The sequence below is a fragment of the Delphinapterus leucas genome, chromosome 16, assembly GCF_059928025.1.
Source record: "Delphinapterus leucas isolate spDelLeu-1000000601 "Yukka" chromosome 16, BTC_Dleu_Yukka2, whole genome shotgun sequence".
In the NCBI taxonomy this organism is placed as follows: domain Eukaryota; kingdom Metazoa; phylum Chordata; class Mammalia; order Artiodactyla; family Monodontidae; genus Delphinapterus; species Delphinapterus leucas.
Window position 1 is genome coordinate 70,743,374 of NC_143144.1, and position 19,375 is coordinate 70,762,748.

A 19,375-nucleotide genomic window follows, 5' to 3' on the forward strand; every position below is an offset into this window, starting at 1 on the left:
ATTTATTAAAAAAAAAAAAGAAGAATGAACTGCTTGGTCTTTTAGGCACTACAGATATTTATAGTGTATCTGACTGTCCGCCTGCTTCTCTATCACTCCCTCCTACTCTCGCCCTGGTGAGTCACAGTAAATCACAGTGAAATGCCACAGGATATGGAGTCCTCTCGACTGACAGCTGCTGGCAGTGCTATCGAATGACACCCACTTTGATTCTTGTATTTGTTATTATCATGATTGGAAACTTCAATCAAAATGTCCTAATAATCAAGGTTCCACTATGATACTACAAAGTTACATTTCATCGCTGTGTATAGACAGGTCTAGATACACACATGAAATGATATGCGTGTGTTACAACTAGTGGCAGATAGGATAGTCCAAATTTAGAACAAAATACTTTTTGCTAAATATGGAAGCCAAATATTTTTTAAACTGACTTTTAAAAGTTGTCCTGAGCATTCTAAACAACATATTTACAACATGAAACCAATAAAAACGTATTTTCATTGAGTTTTAAGCACTGAGAGACCATTTAACTGACTTATCGTGAAATTTAATAAAATGGCCTTTTAAATTCAAAGCCAAACATTTTTGCTCAGATAGACATTTGCAAAAGGGTCAAAACCTATCTTCACGTGCATTTTAAGTTTCACATGAATATATCCCCAACATAAGCAACTTGGTTTTCTGAGGAAGAGAAATAAGTTATTTGTTTCCTTTTATAAATTATGTATATTGAATGTCACATAGGTTGTAAAGTCTACCCAGTGCCAAAAAATTTAAACAACTGTCAAATTAAGAAAGAAATATCACCCAAGCCCGCTGAATGCACCCTTCCGGCCACACGCTTGGTCTTCCAACATTCTTTAACTTACAACCATGAAAAAATAATGTTCCCTTTTTCCCCTGCAACACCTGTCTAGTACCAGAAAATCAGAGGGACGTGCAAATAAAATTAGCTGCAATTGTCACTCAACCTTTTTACATCCTGCCAAGATGCAGCTCATTTAAAAAGTGAAATTGAGAAAAAGGGTTACTTTCTCTGGCATATTGCTTTATTTAGCAACCTAGACAAGAAATTCATTTTCTAAGAAAATGAATGCTGCTACTCAGTGAAGTGCTCAATATTTTTCAAGACATGCATTTTGATCCCTTTTGTTCCTATGCAGTGACAGGTTAAACACAGCCAGTCGTAGTCCTTGGGACTTTTCTTCAATGAATAGATGAGGATGCTTTATTCCTGGCAAGCCCACCATTTTGATATAGGTCCTTTATTTTTAAAAAAGGAAAGAAAAAGTGCTTAGAATCTGTTTTCCTAAGTGAGTCAAGTTGAGCCCTGTGTAATTGTTTGTTTGCTACTTTCAGGCTTGGAAATTCCACCTTCCATAAATAGGGCAAAGAAAAATCACAGCCCAACCCCTGATTAAATGGTCATAGGTTGTGTCACAGGCTAGAGGGCTGCCAAACTGAGAAATGACCATCGAAAAGGGTCTCGCAGGACGTCATTTTATCACATACCTGTCCATACTGGTCCACATGTTCCTTTGTCAATGTGTCCTCAGCTCCAGCAGCTGGACCAGCCATTCCCTTCGTTTCTCTTTGATATTGTTGATGGTACCTCACCTATTTGAAGGGGAAGGATAAATTTAGCCTCTTACGCACAGGGGTCAGAACAGTAAAAATGAATATCTTGTGGAATGTTTTTTTTCTGCTTGGATCTAGGGAATGTGTCTTAGACATAAAAGTGCCTGATCATTGTCTTGGTAAAACTGATTGAAAACGACGTAGGAAAGCGACTTCCTGTATCCACGGTGCAAAAAAACGGAGACAAGGAGACAGGAAGTTGGACTCGCCAGGCCCAGGTAAATTTCTGCTTCCTTCCCCCCCATGCAAACATTGCCCTGGACACTTACATCACTTGCAAGCTCATTGGCTCTTCTGGCTATCTGATAAGCAGGTGTGGTCATAGCAGGAAAACTGCCTCTCCCTCTCTGTTGTTTATAGTCCTCTGTGTATCTCACCTGGAAAAGGAAAACAAATTTAGAATCACGTGCCACCATCTCCCAGGCAATCTGACTGAGAAGCCCTGCTCAGGGCTCCCATAGCGCCCTGCACATCTCCCGTCCCAGCTCTTAGGCAATGTAGTTGGCTTAGAGCTTGATGGACCCTGTGTATCTCATTTACCATTTTATTCCCAATACCCAGCTCACTGCCTGATACATGGAGATGCTCAATGTAGAATTCGACACATACTTGTGAGCACCTGCTGTGTACCGGGGGTGAGGCCAGGCAGAGCAACAAGGCTTCTGTCCTCGAGGAGCTGCCAGTCAAGTCTGGGAGATGAAAGAGGCTTCTCAACCCAAGTCAAGTGGAAGCCACTTGTTAAGCTGAACCTGGATTCAAGTGGGAAGTGCTTAAACTTCCCACTCAGAGCAATACTAAGTTCCCAGTCTTAGTATGCCGTGGAGCAACTGGGCTATGAAAAGGCAAATGGAAGAAATTCTTCGGAAGTGATCTTCTACAATTTGCAGTGACAAGGAGAGACTTCTTTAAGATTAATCAGATATACCTGGTTTGTTACTAATACCGTGTAAACTTTTCTCTCTAAGGAAAAGTTTTTGCAAGGTCTGTGCTAGCTGCCAAATCTGACCTGACCAGCCTTGACCTTAGAATGTTCTTCCTGGCCCCCGCTCAGGATTGAGATGCTGCCTGCATTCTCCCTGTCTCTTCCTCCACGTAAGGAAAGAATGGGGAACCTTAAATGAGAATCACTGCATCTGGCCTCCACCATTTCTTACATCACTTTGAAGCTGTCCCGCCGCCTTGGCCCGGAGAAGCTCAGGGGTATCCACCACTGTGCTGAACCTGGAGATGTGTTCGTCATGCCCTCTCTTGTACTCCACCTGGTGAGGGGACAGCATAGAGTCAAGGTCATACCCAACAGCCTTTGTAGGACCTCTCCTTGCAGCTGTCCTGAAGCTACACCATTGGGCAACACTCAACACAAACATACGGCAAGTCTTTCTGGTTTGTTCTACGGGCTCCTCTCCAAAAAGCATCAATGCTCATGTGTTAAGTCCAAGAGAGTGCCAGGAACTTCTAAACGTTAACAAATATTCATTCATCTCCATAACAATCACATAAGGCAAGACTATGATTTTCCCCATTTTACTGAAGAGCAGCTGAGGAACAGAAAGGTTAAGTAATTGGCTCATGGTCCCACAGGTACTAAGTGAGAAAGCCAGGGTTCAAACCCCAACATTCCAGCTCTAAAATCTGAGCTATTAACCAGCAAGTTGTGCTACTCTTCAGGAGGTTCCACCATCCACTTAATAAAAATCAGTGTCCTTAATGCTAACGCCACCACAAGAAATTATTTGGTCCAGTCTTGTGGTGAGCTACATGGTCTTCTCTCCATGTGATAGATGTGGCCCAAACAAGGCACAGAGAGTGAATGATAGGGAAAAGATAAAAACAAGTTTTCTCCATAATATCACACTAAGGGTACCTACTGCCCCAAAGCACCCTCCTTTTGGATTTTATCTGAATCAATCCCAGGGGTTCACTAATGACAAACATTAGCGTAATCAATGGTGAATAAGCAGTAAGACACTCACTTGGCTGGCCAGCTGGTTGGCTATCTTGGCCCTTTGATGAGCAGGTGTGATCATGGCTGGAAAGCTGCCCTTGCCCCGCTGTTCCTCATGGTCTTCTGTGTACTCCTGCTGGTCAGACCAATGTCAGCATGAGAACCAATATGAAATCCAATGAGAATGAATAAAACTGCAATAGCAAAAGCATCATCAGAACCAGTGCAATTGGATGTGTAAGATACTTGGAAAATATTAATACTTGGAAAAATAAGATACTTGGAAAATACTTCAGTCACCTGGAATAAATTTGAAAATGTTATTCACTTGGTGATTTAAATAACACCTTCAAGGCTGAAGAAAGCATATATCCCAGGTCAAAGGGTTTCTCCTTCAATGTTTATATTAAACTATGTGGAACCTGGCACAACCCAAGGGATGCCCTTTAACTCAAAGACTTGTATAATAATGCAGCAATTATTACGCAGAAGACTTTCTGGTACTAGAGACAGTTCTACAGCACTGGGAGTGAAACGTCTGCTCTTTTCTGCTCCTAACTTTTGAGTATCTCTGATGGTCTGTTTTCCACCTTAGCAATTGTGTTTCTGTTGTCTTCTTTCCATTTGCTAAAGAAAAGTTACTGAAGACTAGCAATATTTTCCAGAGTGGTTTCTTCAAAGGGCAGGTGCCCTGGGTGTATGGAGAGGACTAGAGGGTACTGTGTGCACATCACTAAGGATTTCCATAATCTGGGCGAAAATTGCCTTTTCTACGATGCAAACCCACTAAGATCTCTCTTATGGTGCTACAGGTCAGAAACCTAAAATAGGGCATCAGGGCTGATTCCTTTTGGAGGCTCTTGTGGAGAATCCATTTCTTTGCCTTTTCCAGCTTCTGGAGGCTGCCCGCGTTCCTTGGCTTATGGCCCCAAACACTTTTGACCTCTGCTTCTGTTGTCACATCATCTTTTCTCTGACTCTGGCCCTCCTGCCTCCCTCCTTATAAGGACTCTTGTTACATTTGGTCCACCCTAATAATCCAGGATAATCTTCCTAACCTTACCTTAATTAGGAGTTTGGGTTTAGCAGATAAATATAGTAATATATAAAATAGATAAACAACAAGGTCCTACTGTATAGCACAGGGAACTATATTCAATATCTTGTAATAAATTATAATGGAAAATAATCTGAAAAAGAATATATGTATATACATATAAACGTATGCATATGTATAACTGAATCACTTTGCTGTACGTCAGAAACTAACACAACATTGTAAATCAACTATCCTTCAATAAACAAGAAAAATCCTTACCATAATCATATCTGTAACGTCCCTTTGGCCAGGCAAAGTAGCATATATGCAGGTTCCAGGGATTAGGACATGGGAATCTTTCGGGGAGGGCCAGTATTCTGTCTACCACAATCTTAAAATAAAGGAATATTCAAACTAATTGCTAAAGTAACTTTCCAGGGCCCTTACCTCACCCAGTGACTTCTGAGCCTTTGCCATCCTTACGACTTCAGCGTCTGGCAGAGTTCCTGGGCACCAAGCATTCCCTTCCCCATATCCAGTCCAATAGGCTCTCTATAGAGGAAAAACACAAATGTATACAAACACACACCCCACACATTTGCCTGGTAAGATCCCCCTACCTACTCCACCCTCCCGGCAACATACATACATTGACATACATTGTCAATATAAGATAGAAAAAGTAGACATTCTCTAAAAACTATAAACTCCTCTTGCTTTATGGTAGGTCTCACCTAACCAGAATGTTCATTTTTGTTCAAACTAGAAAATAACCTAATATCCTAAATAACCAAACTTTCTGAGATTCACTTATATCATAGAAGAGTTCCAAATGTAACTTAACATTTCTTTGCTCATTACTGCACCAAGATGGGCAGCGGGGAGTTGCTGTGGACAGGCCATCTAAGACTAGTCAGCACTATTCAGCCAAGCTTCAAAAACCTGCTACCTGTTGCGTGCCAAGCATTAGATTAGGCAGTTAACACTAGGAAAAGAAAATCAAAAAAGAAAGAAGAAGAAATCAAAGTTTCTCTTTTAAGATACTTGTGACCTATCTATGGAGATAAAACTAACATATGGGGGCTTCCCTGGTGGCGCAGTGGTTGAGAGTCCGCCTGCCGATGCAGGGGACACGGGTTCGTGCCCCGGTCTGGGAAGATCCCACATGCCGCGGAGCGGCTGGGCCCGTGAGGCATGGCCGCTGAGCCTGCACGTCCGGAGTCTGTGCTCCGCAACGGGAGAGGCCACAACAGTGAGAGGCCCGCGTACCGCAAAATAAAACAGAAAAAACCAAAAAAAAACCCTAACATATGAAACAATGAGCTATTAGAGAACATTTTTGTGATTAAACGTACTGTATTGAAGATAAAACATAGTAAGAGTTTTGAAAAAGCAATCTGTATATGATGGCCCCTGTTTTGGACAGGAATTTGAGCTGGTCCTCCAGGGCTAAGATCAGTTAACAGATGATGCAAAGGGAAAAAGAAAAACATCTACTCTAGGAGGTCAGTTGCATAAAGGCAGGGACTTTTATCTGTTTTGTGCACTGATGTGTTCCAGTAGCCTGGAACTATGCCTGGCATATAATACTCAATACATATATGTTGAATAAATTCTCGGAGTGGGGACTGCCATGAATAAAAGCATGAAGGCAGTGATAGGCTTCATGTGAAAGACCATGAGGAGGTGGGTTTGATAGGAATTGGGAGTAAGGATGAGGAAACAAGTGGGCTGGAGGTGGGGCAAGTTGCACAGACCATCTTTTGGCGATCTGGAAAGACAGATAATTCACATGTGAAAATATGCTCAACTACACTCCCGATCAGGGAAGTTTAAATTCAAACAACAAAATGCAGGTTGTTAAAACTTTTATCTGGTAATACCAAGTGTTGGTGAGTCTGTGGGAAGCGGGTATTCTCATATTCTCATACTCTGCCTGTGGGAATATAAAACGCACAGCCATTTTAACGTACAGACAGAGATTTGACAGTGTGTCCACTAAAATTAAAAAGGCACAGATTCTTGATCTAGCAACCTCATTTTCCATTACCTATTCTAGAGAAACTCTCACTGTGTCCAAAAGAGGTCTTGCACAAAGGTGTTCACTGCAGATTCATAACAGAAAAAAAACGGGAATAACCCTGCCCATCAATAAGAAAGCATGATACATCCTCTCTTAATGATTGCACCCATGATCTACCCACCTACAACAGCTTAAAAGGTTGCTGACATACAAACATCTCCAGGGTATTTGTTGAGCGAAAAATGCAAGTTGTAAAACAATGCATACTGTTTCACAGAAAAACAAAATTATACATTTCAATAGAAATATACATCTATAATTTTCCATAAGAAATACTAGCTGACATTTGTTGTGCCAACCAGTGTGCTAAGATCCTTACGTTTATATGCTCTTTTAATTTTTACAATAGTCCTGTGAATCAGGAACTCTTTGAAGTTCACTTAAAAATTGAACTTAAAGAAAGCCAAAGAAAAGAATGGTTAAATAACTCATTAAAGGTCCTTCAATCAGTGGCAGTAGTCATATGTAAATGTAAGTAACAAAAAAATAAATTATATAGATATTAATTTGTAAATGAGGAGAGAGAGTCTGGAAGGATACCCACAACACTGACAACAATGGGTACCTCTACAGAAGGAACTGGGATTGGAGATAGTGGACAAAGGGTTAGCTTTGCACTGTTTGGACTGTTTTATGTGGATCATTAAAAACAAATGGTTGGGGAATTTCGAAATGATGAGGCTCTCAATAGAGAATGACCACAAATTCTCAGGTGATGGGAAGAGTAAACCAGAGACAAGCAGGAAGATGTGTGTGACCAATGTCATATGACAGGCTGGAGAGGGGCAAACCCAGGAGAGGGAAGGTGCTCACAAAGATCCAGGCAGGAGATGATGGGGCTCAGAGCTGGGACAGTGAAATGGGAGGGAAGGGGTGGAGCTGAGTGAAGGGTCAGAAGAAGAAAGGGCAGCCTTGGCTTCCAGCCTGGTGGCTGATCCCAGTGACAGAAACACAGTGGTTGGAAGGGAGAAGTCAGTGAGCTTGGACTGGAGCAGATCTGGCTGAGGTGATGCTGGGTCTTCTGCAGACAGCTGGAATTACAAACTGGATAAAAGAAAGTGTAACCAATGCCCTCTAGAAGTAATACCGATAATACATTTCATTTGCATAGTGTGTCATTCTTTTCTCTGTTTCCAAACCCATTTATAACTCTTCCTTCACCTCATCCACCAATGGTTGCCTGTTAGGTGCAGCCGCCCCATCCTTGGATTTCATGTCCCAGTGAAAAAACGATTTAAACCGTTTGCCATCGTCTTGGTCATCGATCTGCACAATGAAGATATTGTCAGTAATGTTTCCATCAGAAAAGAGAAAGGAAACAAATAATATACAGCTAGACTGGGGCGGGGATCCTAAGTCTCAACTGCAGAGCATCTTAACTGCAGTACAAGCCACAGCTGTCAATGTCACCACAGCTTCATCTGCACCACCAGCCAGAGGGCACATAGAAAGCACCTGCTGTGTGCAAAGCTCTATTTAGCAGTGCAATTAAAAAAGGCAACATCTCTACAAGCTAATCACACAACACCAAGTGTTCAGCTTAGAAAACACTAGACATTAGAGCAGTTGTTCTTAACTTTAGCCTGTGCAACACCCAGGGAGCTTGTTAAATGCTGGCTCCCCACATTCATGTAGCTGTTGTCCTATGCTTTATAATCTCACCTTTCACATCTTGATCTATAACACACCTTGAGTTAATTTTTATGCATGAGGTAGATATCAAGGTTCATGTTTTTCGACGCAAGTGTCCAATCACACCGGTACCATTTATTTAAAGATCATTCTTGCTACATTGAAATGCAGTGGTGCCTTTGTTGTAACTCAAGTGACCACATATGTGCAGCTCTATTTCTGGATGTTGTATTGTTTTCCACTGGCCTGTCTGTCTATTCTTACACCAATACTATGCTGAGTTAATTACTACTACTTTTATAGTAAGTCTAGAAATCTGGTAACCTAAGTCCATTGATTTTGTTCTTCAAGACTTCTTGGCCATTCTAGAATCATTGTATGTACATATCAATTTTAGAATCAGTTTGTCAATTTCTATGAAAAACACCAGGATTTTGGCTGGGATTGCACTGAATGTGTAGATCAATTTGAGGAGAACTGACATCTAACAATATCTTCATGACTTTGGAATAGGCAAAGATTTCTTAAGGAGAACATAAAAGGAAGTAACAACAAAAGAAAAAAATCAGGTCTTAAGTCCAAACCCAGATATTATAATGTATGAGATCCAAGATGGGGCCCAGAAACCTGCAACTTTAACAAGCTGAAGTTTAAGTCATTAATTTTACAGGTGAGGAAAGAAGCTCAGAGAAGAGAAATGAACTTACTGAAATCATTCAATGATTTAGCAGAGCCAGGTTCACAATCCAGGAATTCTAGTTCCCTGTCAAGGGCACTTTGTCTGGGCTTGCTTAATGCTGCACTAATATGTATACTTTAAAATAGATAAATTGAGAGATCTTAACATGTTTTTTCCCTTGGATTTTGAGAAACTACCACAAACATTACACAGACTCAAGGCAAAGTTTCTTGTTGGCAGTTCCACTGATATTTGGGGCCAGTTCGTTATTTGTTGGGGGGGACTGTCTAGTGCATGGCACTACGCTGAACAGGATAGGTGGTCTCTATCCACCAGATGCCAATAGTATTCCTACCTTCCCAGTTCTGACCCCCAAAAAAGTACCCAGACATCACCTGGGGGGCAAAACTGCCCTCCTTGAGAGCCATTGACTTACGGAATCAGAATCACATGACCAAAATAAACAGGAAGCCGTATTTGCTGCCCCGGCTCACAGGACAAATCCATCATGGGGCGGGGGGTGGCGGTGGGGGCCATGCCTGCCTCCCCAGAGACCTTTCACAGGACTCGTGATTATTCAGAGGAAGCAGGAAGAGAGAAAAAGCCATAAATGTTAATAGTGGGGTAAGGAAGCATTAAGGGCTGAAGTTCATTCTCCAAATAGAAGGGAACCCAGATGCTCTATTTTGCTAAAAGTTCCATTCACACCTACCAAACAGGAAATTTTGTCTTAGTAAATATTTATTTATTCATTTACTTTTTAAAGAATGACATTTTAAAAACAGAAAAATGTCAACCTGCTTCAAATGCCAACTTAAAATCTACTTTTCTCCTTCATCACCATTACTGAAGCATCCCTTTCTTTCCTTTTTTTAAATTTTAGCATGTGCACCATGAATCTGTATTTTATTCAATTGGCAAAGTCTCTCAGAGAAGAAAAGGGAGTAAGAAAGTAATCCACCACACTCCCTAGAATGGTTATAAGATCTGGGGCCTTGGGGACTTCCCTGGTGGTGCAGTGGTTAAGAATCTGCCTGCCAATGCAGGCAACATGGGTTTGAGCCCTGGTCTGGGAAGATCCCACATGCCGTGGAGCAACTAAGCCCATGTGCCACAACTACTGAAGCCGTTGCGCCTAGAGCCCGTGCTCCGCAACAAGAAGAGCCACCGCAGTGAGAAGCCCTCGCACTGCAATGAAGAGTAGCCCCTGCTCGCTGCAACTAGAGAAAACCCGTGTGTAGCAACAAGACCCAACATGGCCAAAAATAAACAAATAAATAAATTTATTAAAAAAAAATCTGGGGCCTAGAACGGACATTGTTGTCCATTAGATTTTTTCCCTGGTGGGAAAGGAGGAGAAAGGGGTCTCAGCAGTCAATTGTTCAGTACACACACACACACACACACACACACACACGCATGTACACACCCATACACATGCATGTACACACATGCGCACATACGCATGTACACGCACATGCATGTAAACACACATCCACCACACACAGACCACACACCTGCACAGATGTGCACACAGATATGTATACACATGTACATATACATACACACATGCGTGTGTACCGTGTACACACATATGTATACACGTGTACACATATTCATACCTACATACACACATACATACACTCCCCACATGCACACATATATTTTTATACACATACACATATGTTTACATAGATGTGAACAAATACACACACACAGGCTTCCTGAGAAGCTCACATCACTGTCTGTGGCTGGAAACAGAACCAGCAATGATCTTGCTCCAGGTTGGGCCTGTCATACAAGTTAAAAGAAAGTGAATCCGCTATCACCTCAGAAAAAGGTAAATACTGGGCTTCCCTGGTGGCGCAGTGGTTGGGGGTCCGCCTGCCGATGCGGGGGACACAGGTCCGTGCCCCGGTCCGGGAGAATCCCATGTGCCGCGGAGTGGCTGGGCCCGTGAGCCATGGCCACTGGGCCTGCGCGTCCGGAGCCTGTTGCTCCGTGACGGGAGAGGCCACAACGGTGGGAGGCCCTTGTACCACAAAAAAAAAAAAAAAGAAAGCGAATCCACTACCACCTCAAAAAAAGGTAAATACTGTGTGACCTGTTGTAAGAACATAAGGGGGCCATGCCAGTTGACACCTCGCATAGGATGAAAGATACAGATATTATGGATCTTTTGTAATAAATACAAATAGTACTCTGATGTATAAGTACGTCTCCTTGTGTTCAATCTGTCAAACTCTGGCCGCAGAACTGCAGAAATATCTGGATGTTTGTAAACATAAATAAGTGCTTTTTTTTTTTCCTCCTAGAGAGTTTGCCACCCCCTAGGTACATGGGAGTAGACCAATGGAGCAGTTTAGGATACAGGTCCCAGAGTGAGAAAGATCTGGATTTGTGCCCATTGAACCAGCCGGGTAAAACTGGGCAAGTTACTTAATCTCTCTGAGCCTCAGCCTCCCCAGCTGTAATATGATAATATTACAGAGGGTTCTTGTGAAGAAAAAGTGAGATCACACAGATAACGGGCCTCAAAGAGTGTCTGGCACTCTATCGAACTGACAGCTAAATTCAGTATCGATTGTAATTTTGTGTAGTTGCCCTTAGACTAAAAGAGATGAAAACAAACAACAACGAAAACCAAACAAACAGAGATGAAAGCAAAATCCTAAAAGAATTCATTCGCCTTCTCAGTAATCTAGGCTTGTGAATTCTTAAGGCGTGTTAATCCTTAGAAATCAATGATATATGAACAACTCTCTGAGCCTCAGTTTCCTCACCAGTAGAATGGGATAATAATAGTATTTACTTTATTGGATTGTAATGTATTAAATGAACTGACTGTACCGTAAATACTATATAAGCTTGTAAAAAAAATAATAAACTCACAGTTGGTGCAAAGCATTTAGTGAAATAAGCTACTTGGCAGTCTGTGTAGAGAGCCACATGATAATGTTAAGCTCAATCTAAACCATTTTCTTGAGGAGGACACGGCCTGGGCAGGCCGGAGAGTCAGGATGAGGTGAGGTAACATGAGGAAGGCAGATTACTAGAGAGCCTTCCACCTCATGTGTCACTTTCTAATTTTAGAAAGCTGCTAGCTCCATCCCAAAAAACAACTTGTTGTGGAGCATGGGGGAGGGAAGTGAAATGATTCATCATTTTAATAAATGCAAGCATTTAATCAACAGTTATTTGACAAAACTCTACTGTTGTTTTTCCAAAAGAGGTTGGTTTATCAATATGGCCTCCTGGTCTATCCAAACATCAGTTCCAAATAGAAATATCTTTGACCTACCGCTACCCATAGGGAAAGAGATCTTAAACACTGCAAATAAACTGAAACACTACTGAATTCAGAGAGATTTAAGAGTACGGAACTAGAGGTTTCAATGTCTGTACCAAAATATCATGGGGAAAGAAAAGAAAGGCTTTTGTAATACTTTCCAACAATATAAACTTTGTTTTATGTATTAAGCACCTAGGGTATGCACAGCCTATTGCATCAAGGTGTCCAGAGCTGGCAGACACAGAGAGATTAAAATAGATTCAAGGATCTCAGATATTCAAGCTAGATTATCCTGTGTACTGGCCTCTATGTTGTGTTAGGGCAAATAGCAATATTTGTTACTTAAATATACTTTGCTTGTATACGTGGAGAAAATGGGCAGGTTCACATCTAGGCAGAGACACTTAAAATCCTAACAGGTGCCTGAGCTAAGAAATCTTCTTTAAAGGCTATTTTGAAATTCAAAATTAAGTAACTTACCCCACAAATGGCCTCTGGAGATTTCCTCACATTTAGATTTAATGGAGTGTGACAGACACTTGTAAAAGTGTTGTTCTTGGGGTTATGGCTACAAAAAGCAGATATAAGCCAAAATTAGAACTGTACTTTATCCAAGATGACTGACTATTCTTAAAGGCGGAGTCATTTTTTAAATCAAAAATATAAAACCTAATAATTAAATTCAAGATTTTCCAGGCAATGCGTCTTAAAGAAAACAAAGGCTAATCAAATAAATTCAACCTATTTAACTTAAAGACCAAATTTAACTGGAAACGATCACTTAAAAACTTTCTGAAGGAATAGAAAAGGATTCTGAAATTATTTAAAAGAAAACGTTTTAAAGCTTCATGCATATTTATGGAAATTACACTGTTCTGCACAATATTTAATAATTTGACATGAGGTTGTAGTGGATAGATTTGATCTTTTCCTTATAAGAAATCTGAAATTTTCTACTTTCTGTCCATTGCATAAAATCCCATCTTAGGTCTCTGTAATGATTGTATGGAAGTTTGTATGGAAGTAAAAACTTTTGAGAAGGCATTTCTTGGATTTAACCCTGGAGTGTGTGATTTGAACCTCCGCTGCTTGTTAAAAAAAAGATAAGCACAACTCAAGAGGTGGTGGGAAGAGGCGTCAAACACTTACGCATGACAGTATGGCTTTTTCTGGTGACTCACAAAGTTATTAACCGATAGCATCATCTTGCAAATTTCACAGTGAAAACATGCTTTGTGCCATATCTAGAAACCAAACAGAAAAGATTTAGCAAAATTACCTTTTTTTTTCAGACTCAGGATTCTTAATATATTTCAGGGTAAAAAAAAATGAGCTTTAGTGATAAAATGGCGATAAAACACACACACACGGCTACGATACATAAATGAATAAAAAAAATTTGAGGCAATACAGGAGATGTAGCTAGAAATGGGTAGAAATGAAGAAAGGTGGGGAAAGCATCTTATTTTGGTGGTTTAAAAAAACCCACATGTGAGAAGATAAATCCATATGTGAGAAGATAAATTTCTCATGTTTGTTATGATTCCCAAAGGCCAAGAAAAGTCTACTGACCTGGTCTAGACAGCTGATCTTCTCAGCAGGGTATACTCCGTACCCACACCTGGAGCAAGCCTGCACATTCATCTTGAAGTCTGAAGAGAGAAGACAAAGATAGGTAACAAGTAAGAAATCCAAGGAGAAGCCCCAGTCTAGTTGTTCAAGTCTCCCAAATCCCTACCCCTAGTAAATTTCTGTGGGCACCCTGACCGTTCAGAATCCAACTTCCACTTTCCTCCGCTGACCTTCTAGTTTGAAGTCAGCAGCTGGATGGTTTTTAAAGCTGCCACTTACTCAAAGGGCTATTTTGGCAACTCGCTCAGCACGCATGCGTCTGGGAAATAAGGTGGAGGTACTCCTAGCTGACATGCTTCTCTAAATAGAAAAGTGAACTCACAACAGCATCACGTTTACGTGGATGACCAAATCCTCGTGTATGATCAGGCAGCATGTAGCAGTTTAACACTAGCTGTGATCATAACCCAAGAAAAGAACTCGAAGGCAAACACCACACCCTCATCCAACGACCAAATGAGAAAGCTTGCTCTGTGAGGCCTGTGAGTAAAGCAGAAAGTCCAGCTCCCCCCGCAAAAGAAAATAAAACAGGATTGACTCACTCCACAGGAGGGTAAATACCATATCTGAAATTTAGCCTTGTCTATTAAAAATGTTTCATATTACTCAGCCATAAAAAAGAAATAACGCCGTTTGCAGCAACATGGATGGACTTAGAGATGATCATACTAAGTGAAATAAGGCAAAGAAAAAGATAAATACCATATGATATCACTTATATGTGGAATCTAAAATACAACACAAATGAACATATCTATGAAACAAAAAAAGACTCAGACATAGAGAACAGACTTGTGGTTGCCAAGGGGAAGCGGGGTAGGAGTGGAAAAGACTGGAAGTTGGGGATTCGCAGAGGCAAACTTTTATATATAGGATGGATAAACAAGGTCCTACTGTATAGCACAGGGAACTATATTCAATATCCTGGACAAACCATAAAGGAAAAGAATATGAAAAATATATATGTATATATATGTGTAACTGAGTCACTTTGCTGTACAGCAGAAATCAACATAACATTGTAAATCAACTACAATTCAATAAAACTTAAAAAAATAAATAAAGATGTTTATAAGAGTAGGACGGCAAACTTGTTAAGATATCAATTCATGTGTAGCTTCTGCAAGAATGCAAAACTAAGAACAGATGAGAACTCTTTGAGTGCCGGCTTCTGTATGTTATCCTGGACCTTTCCAAGAAGTCCTTGCCTCCCAGGCTTGAAAGGGAGCAGCTTGAAGACAAGCTCTCTTCTTGGCTTTGTGAAGCCCCTCATTGCCTTCAGGGGTCTACCTAAATGTCACTTAAAACAGACCTTCCAGAAACAGCTTACAAAAGATGGCACCACACCTGTCCCCACCCCTCAGCTCACTGCCTTCTATGACCCTCCCCCTGCTTTATGCTCTTCACAGCGGTTACCACCACCTGACCCCTTAAATCTTACTATATCTACTTTTTTTTTTTTTTTTTTTTTTTGCGGTACGCGGGCCTCTCACTGCTGTGGCCTCTCCCGTTGCGGAGCACAGGCTCCGGACGCACAGGCTCAGCGGCCATGGCTCACGGGCCCAGCCGCTCCGCGGCATGTGGGATCTTCCCGGACCGGGGCACGAACCCATGTCCCCTGCATCGGCAGGCGGACTCTCAACCACTGCGCCACCAGGGAAGCCCACTATATCTACTTTTAAAAATTATCCGCCTCCTCCATCAAAACATGAGTTCCATCAAAATAGGAGCCTTGGTCCTTATTGTCCTTTCTGTATCCCCAGTGCCTAGAACAAGGTCTGATATGGAAAAGGGGCTCAACAAGTATTTATCAAATCAAAGAAATCAACTTAATACTCACACCAAAATACCTACAGGGGACAGAGGTGAAGCCATAGGTCACATGTCCCATCTGAACCACTCCGTGCCAGCAATCTGTCATGAGGCAATCAGTACCCGGCATTGCCAAATATTATGATTTTTCCAGAAAAGCCAGATATCTGCATCTGCACCCGAAATTCTCTCTTTTGTAAAACACTGGGAATAAAACAATAAAACAGAAACATGGGCAGTACTTAGACGGCAGGCTACCAATTAGTGATCTGTGGCCTAAAGAAAAGGCTCTGAGGAAACTCTGCTGGAGGGACCCCAGGTGGGGCAGAGAGAAATCAGTGGTGCTTTTGTGTTGTGTTGGGAGAACCAGGGGAGGAGGCCACAGAGCGAGTGAAGAAGAGCAGCGTTGCCATGACACTGAGAGGGTGCAATGTGAATTCCCCCACAGATGGAGAGTGGGCATAGCGCTGCCTTCTCAGCAGGGGAAGAAGGCTCTACGTAGGGGCTGTAGACCCAGGAAGACTGCCAGGCTGAAATGTGATACAAGGCAGTCTGAACAAAGGGGAAGAGCAAAGGCAAAGAACTAAGACCTATAGGTTCCCCACACGTTTTGCTCTGTGTGGGATTTCTCCAGCCTTACCTGCACCTGGGCTGGAAGCCCCAGTAATCACAAAGAACTCTGCCCCCATCCAGAGGGATGAGGAATCGCAGCCAGATTTCCTTTAAAGAAAAAAACTACCTAACACTCCTCTAAGGTTGTGATTGCATCGCTGCTACAAGTTCTCGGTCACCCTTGTGGAAACAAGGATGGCCCAAATGAAAGATGTTAAATTTGACTCCTACCATCACTTCTGCTTTTAAAAGGCACTTATTATGTATCAGAAATAGTGAGGAAAAACAACCCCGTAGAACTGGAAATGGGACAGTTTAAGGACCTAAAATGAACCCTTGTTGCTGGCAAGAGACACACAGCCCTCATCTGCTTGACAGACCTTGTGGATGGTCTTCCCTGTGCCCAGCTGACCCCTCTCACATCTAGTAGAGCCCCTCCCCCTTGTCACAGTGATTACATGAGGTCCTCCAAGCCTCAGCCAATGAGCACACATGCTCTTCTGCCCCCCGGCATCGGTTCAGCCAATGTGTGTTAGCCTGGGTTACCCAAAAAACAGAACCTGGGGCAAAGGCTTATGTGCAAGGACTTTATCCAGAAGTATGGTCCCAGGGAGCAGAAGTAAGAAGGCAGGAAACGGAGGGGGGGAGAGTCAACACGAGGGTCCTTTCCCAAAGAAGCCACCGGACACTGGACCTCTTGGTCTCTTTTTCTAGGGTTAAGAGGAAGACTCATGCTCTACTCATGTGAGTTTGGAAAGGAAGCAGAAAACAATGATATGGGCCAAGGCTGGAGAAACACAGGAAATACAATTAGAAGAGAATATCATTTGGGTCTAAAGGGTCAGTACAATTATTATAGAGGGAAAGTTCAAAATTGTTTCTTCCCTTTCACATATCTATGATTTTATTTGTTGGTACAGTGATAATCCAGCCTCGGAGCAATACATTGGGAGTTCCCATGCCAGTCTACACTACAGAACTGAAAAAAGAAAGTTTTCCTTCAAACCGTCTTTCTACCTGAGCCAGCAATGAAATCCTGTGTGCAACACATTTTAACAATTGCATGATATAATTTATGGTAGAACCTTCTTGTGGATGAAAAATTCATTATTTTTCTAGGCAACCTGATCCTGGTTCTGCCACTAGAAAGCTTGTGATGTTGGCAACCTCTCTGTGCCTCAGATTCTTTATCTATAATATGAGCAGAGGGATTAGTTGTTAAGGCTCCTCCACATCTAACACTGTTTCATCATATTTCAGGAATAACTTGCAAAAACTATTTTATAAATCAGATAAATTAAAGAGTAATTTATTTGCCTTACTAATAGGATTTTTCATTTATCCCATGATTCACAATTGAATTCCTTCAAAAAGTAAATTATCTTTGTGTCTAAAATAATTTAGTTTGCCTGATATTTTGCAAATATGGGTATTTTTTTAAGCGTAAGTTTATTATTTTTAAAATTTATCTACGGCTGTATTGAGTCTTTGTTGAGGTGCACGGGCTTCTCATTGCAGTGGCTTCTCTTGTTGCAGAGCACGGGCTGTAGGCGCACGGGCTTCAGTAGGGCTTAGTTGCTCCGTGGCATGTGGGATCTTCCTGTACCAGGGCTCGGACCCCTGTCCCCTGCATTGGCAGGCAGATCCTTAACCACCGCACTACCAGGGAAGTCCCACAAATATGGGTATTAAAGAGAGTAGTGCAGCCTGTCTTAGTCTGTTTTGGCTGCTGTGACAAAATACCACAGACTGAGTAGCTTATAAACAACAGAAATCTATTCTTCACAGTTCTGGAGGCTAGAAGGCCAAGATCAGGGTGCCAGCATGCCTGGGTTCTAGTCAAAGCCCTCTTTGGGTTGCAGACTGCAATTTCTCTCTGTGGTGGAAAAGGCCAGGGAGCTCTGTCTGGCCTCCTTTACAAAGGCACTAATCCCATTCACCAGGGCTCCACCCTCAAGATTTAAGCACCTCCCAAAGGCCTTACCTCCTAATGCCATCACTTTAGGGATTAAGTTTCAACATACGAATTGGGGGGTGGGAGTGGCACAAAAGGTCAGCCTATAGGGCAGCCATAGTGGAAATTGTGTAACTGTTTGTTTAAAATATTCAGGAATTCAGTATTCTAGCAGAAGTTAATAAATTATAATTACTCCCTTACCCTTGCCTGGGACCAGTCTTTCTTAAACCAGGAAAGTGTCCTTACCTGGTGAGATTTTACGGACAATATTGAAGTCTCAGTCCCAGAGGAGAGCAAATAAAAGACAAGATGTGGTTCTTGCCCGATGTCACACCACGAAGGTTCACTCCTTTCACTCGAGGCGTTGACAGTTTCACAGCCAACATCTCTGGTGTGAATAAAACTGTAATTTCTCCTCAGCTATTTACACCTCAGTGCGACTGTGTTCATTACCTGGTCCCCTGAGGAGTCTCCGAGAGCAAGGCCTTGGAGGCCGCAGTTGGAGGCCAAAGGTTGAAAAAGGACAAATGTGGGAGGGTGCGTGGGTGTTGCAGATGTGGGAGACGCCGGGGTGAAGTGGTGCTGGGGGGACTACACTGACTCTCCCACATTAGACCAAGTCACGGCCACGTACCCAGTGGCTGACACATGGGGGCACTCAATAAATAGTCCATGAATGATTCTGGCGCTACATCCAGGCCAGCAGGCCGTGTTAGGCACTGGGGACGCGCTCTGCAGAAAACGGAGTTAGCGTCCTGCTGCTCAAGGCTGAGAAAGGCACGCCAGGGACTCGAAGCAAGTTCTGCGAGGCGGGAGACCACGGCGGCTCCCAGCGCGGACCCCTGGGCGACGGTAGCTCCTGCAGATGTGGGCGCCCAGTCCCCCGAGGGGCGCAACCCGCGCAAACTGGGGTCAGGGTCTGGCGGGGGAGGCGCCTTCGGGCCTTGGGAACTGGGTCCTGGAGCTGGTGTGGAGGCCGATGGCCAGGTGTAGACCCGGGCAGCAGCGGGAGGTCAGGAGCCGGGGGCTCCGACGAGCGCCCCATCGT

The 19,375-nt window shown here is 42.5% G+C and overlaps 2 protein-coding genes across 2 annotated transcripts in view; both read right to left on the minus strand.

The window, feature by feature from the left end:
- The window catches only part of NRAP (nebulin related anchoring protein), a 62,599-nt gene extending 57,199 nt beyond the window's left edge, over positions 1 to 5,400 (minus strand). Inside the window, exons 1-5 of the mRNA XM_089898194.1 lie at positions 5,076 to 5,400; positions 3,618 to 3,722; positions 2,799 to 2,903; positions 1,914 to 2,021; positions 1,519 to 1,623 (exon numbers count right to left, since the gene is read on the minus strand). Coding sequence (XP_089754320.1) covers positions 1,519 to 1,623; positions 1,914 to 2,021; positions 2,799 to 2,903; positions 3,618 to 3,722; positions 5,076 to 5,105 — 453 coding nt within the window. The 5' untranslated portion in view covers positions 5,106 to 5,400. The remainder of the gene's footprint in view (positions 1 to 1,518; positions 1,624 to 1,913; positions 2,022 to 2,798; positions 2,904 to 3,617; positions 3,723 to 5,075) is intronic.
- Positions 5,401 to 5,438: 38 nt separating this feature from the next.
- Positions 5,439 to 18,677, minus strand: LOC149747321 (nebulin-related-anchoring protein-like). Its single transcript, XM_089898198.1, has 5 exons — positions 18,574 to 18,677; positions 13,887 to 13,966; positions 13,464 to 13,558; positions 12,795 to 12,882; positions 5,439 to 7,977 (listed from the first exon to the last, which is right to left on the minus strand). The coding sequence occupies exons 2-5, from the start codon at positions 13,956 to 13,958 to the stop codon at positions 7,855 to 7,857; spliced, it is 378 nt and encodes a 125-aa protein (XP_089754324.1). The 5' UTR covers positions 13,959 to 13,966; positions 18,574 to 18,677; the 3' UTR covers positions 5,439 to 7,854.
- Positions 18,678 to 19,375: the final 698 nt, after the last annotated feature.

Bases quoted from the DNA above. Each gene is read 5' to 3' on its own strand.
- LOC149747321 (XM_089898198.1), bottom strand. From the start codon at position 13,958: ATGAATGTGCAGGCTTGCTCCAGGTGTGGGTACGGAGTATACCCTGCT. The intron at 12,883-13,463 runs GTAAGTGTTTGA...TGCTTTTTGTAG, and splicing joins AAAAAGCCATACTGTCATGC to CCATAACCCCAAGAACAACA. The intron at 7,978-12,794 runs GTAAGTTACTTA...TTCATTGTGCAG, and splicing joins CTCCAGAGGCCATTTGTGGG to ATCGATGACCAAGACGATGG.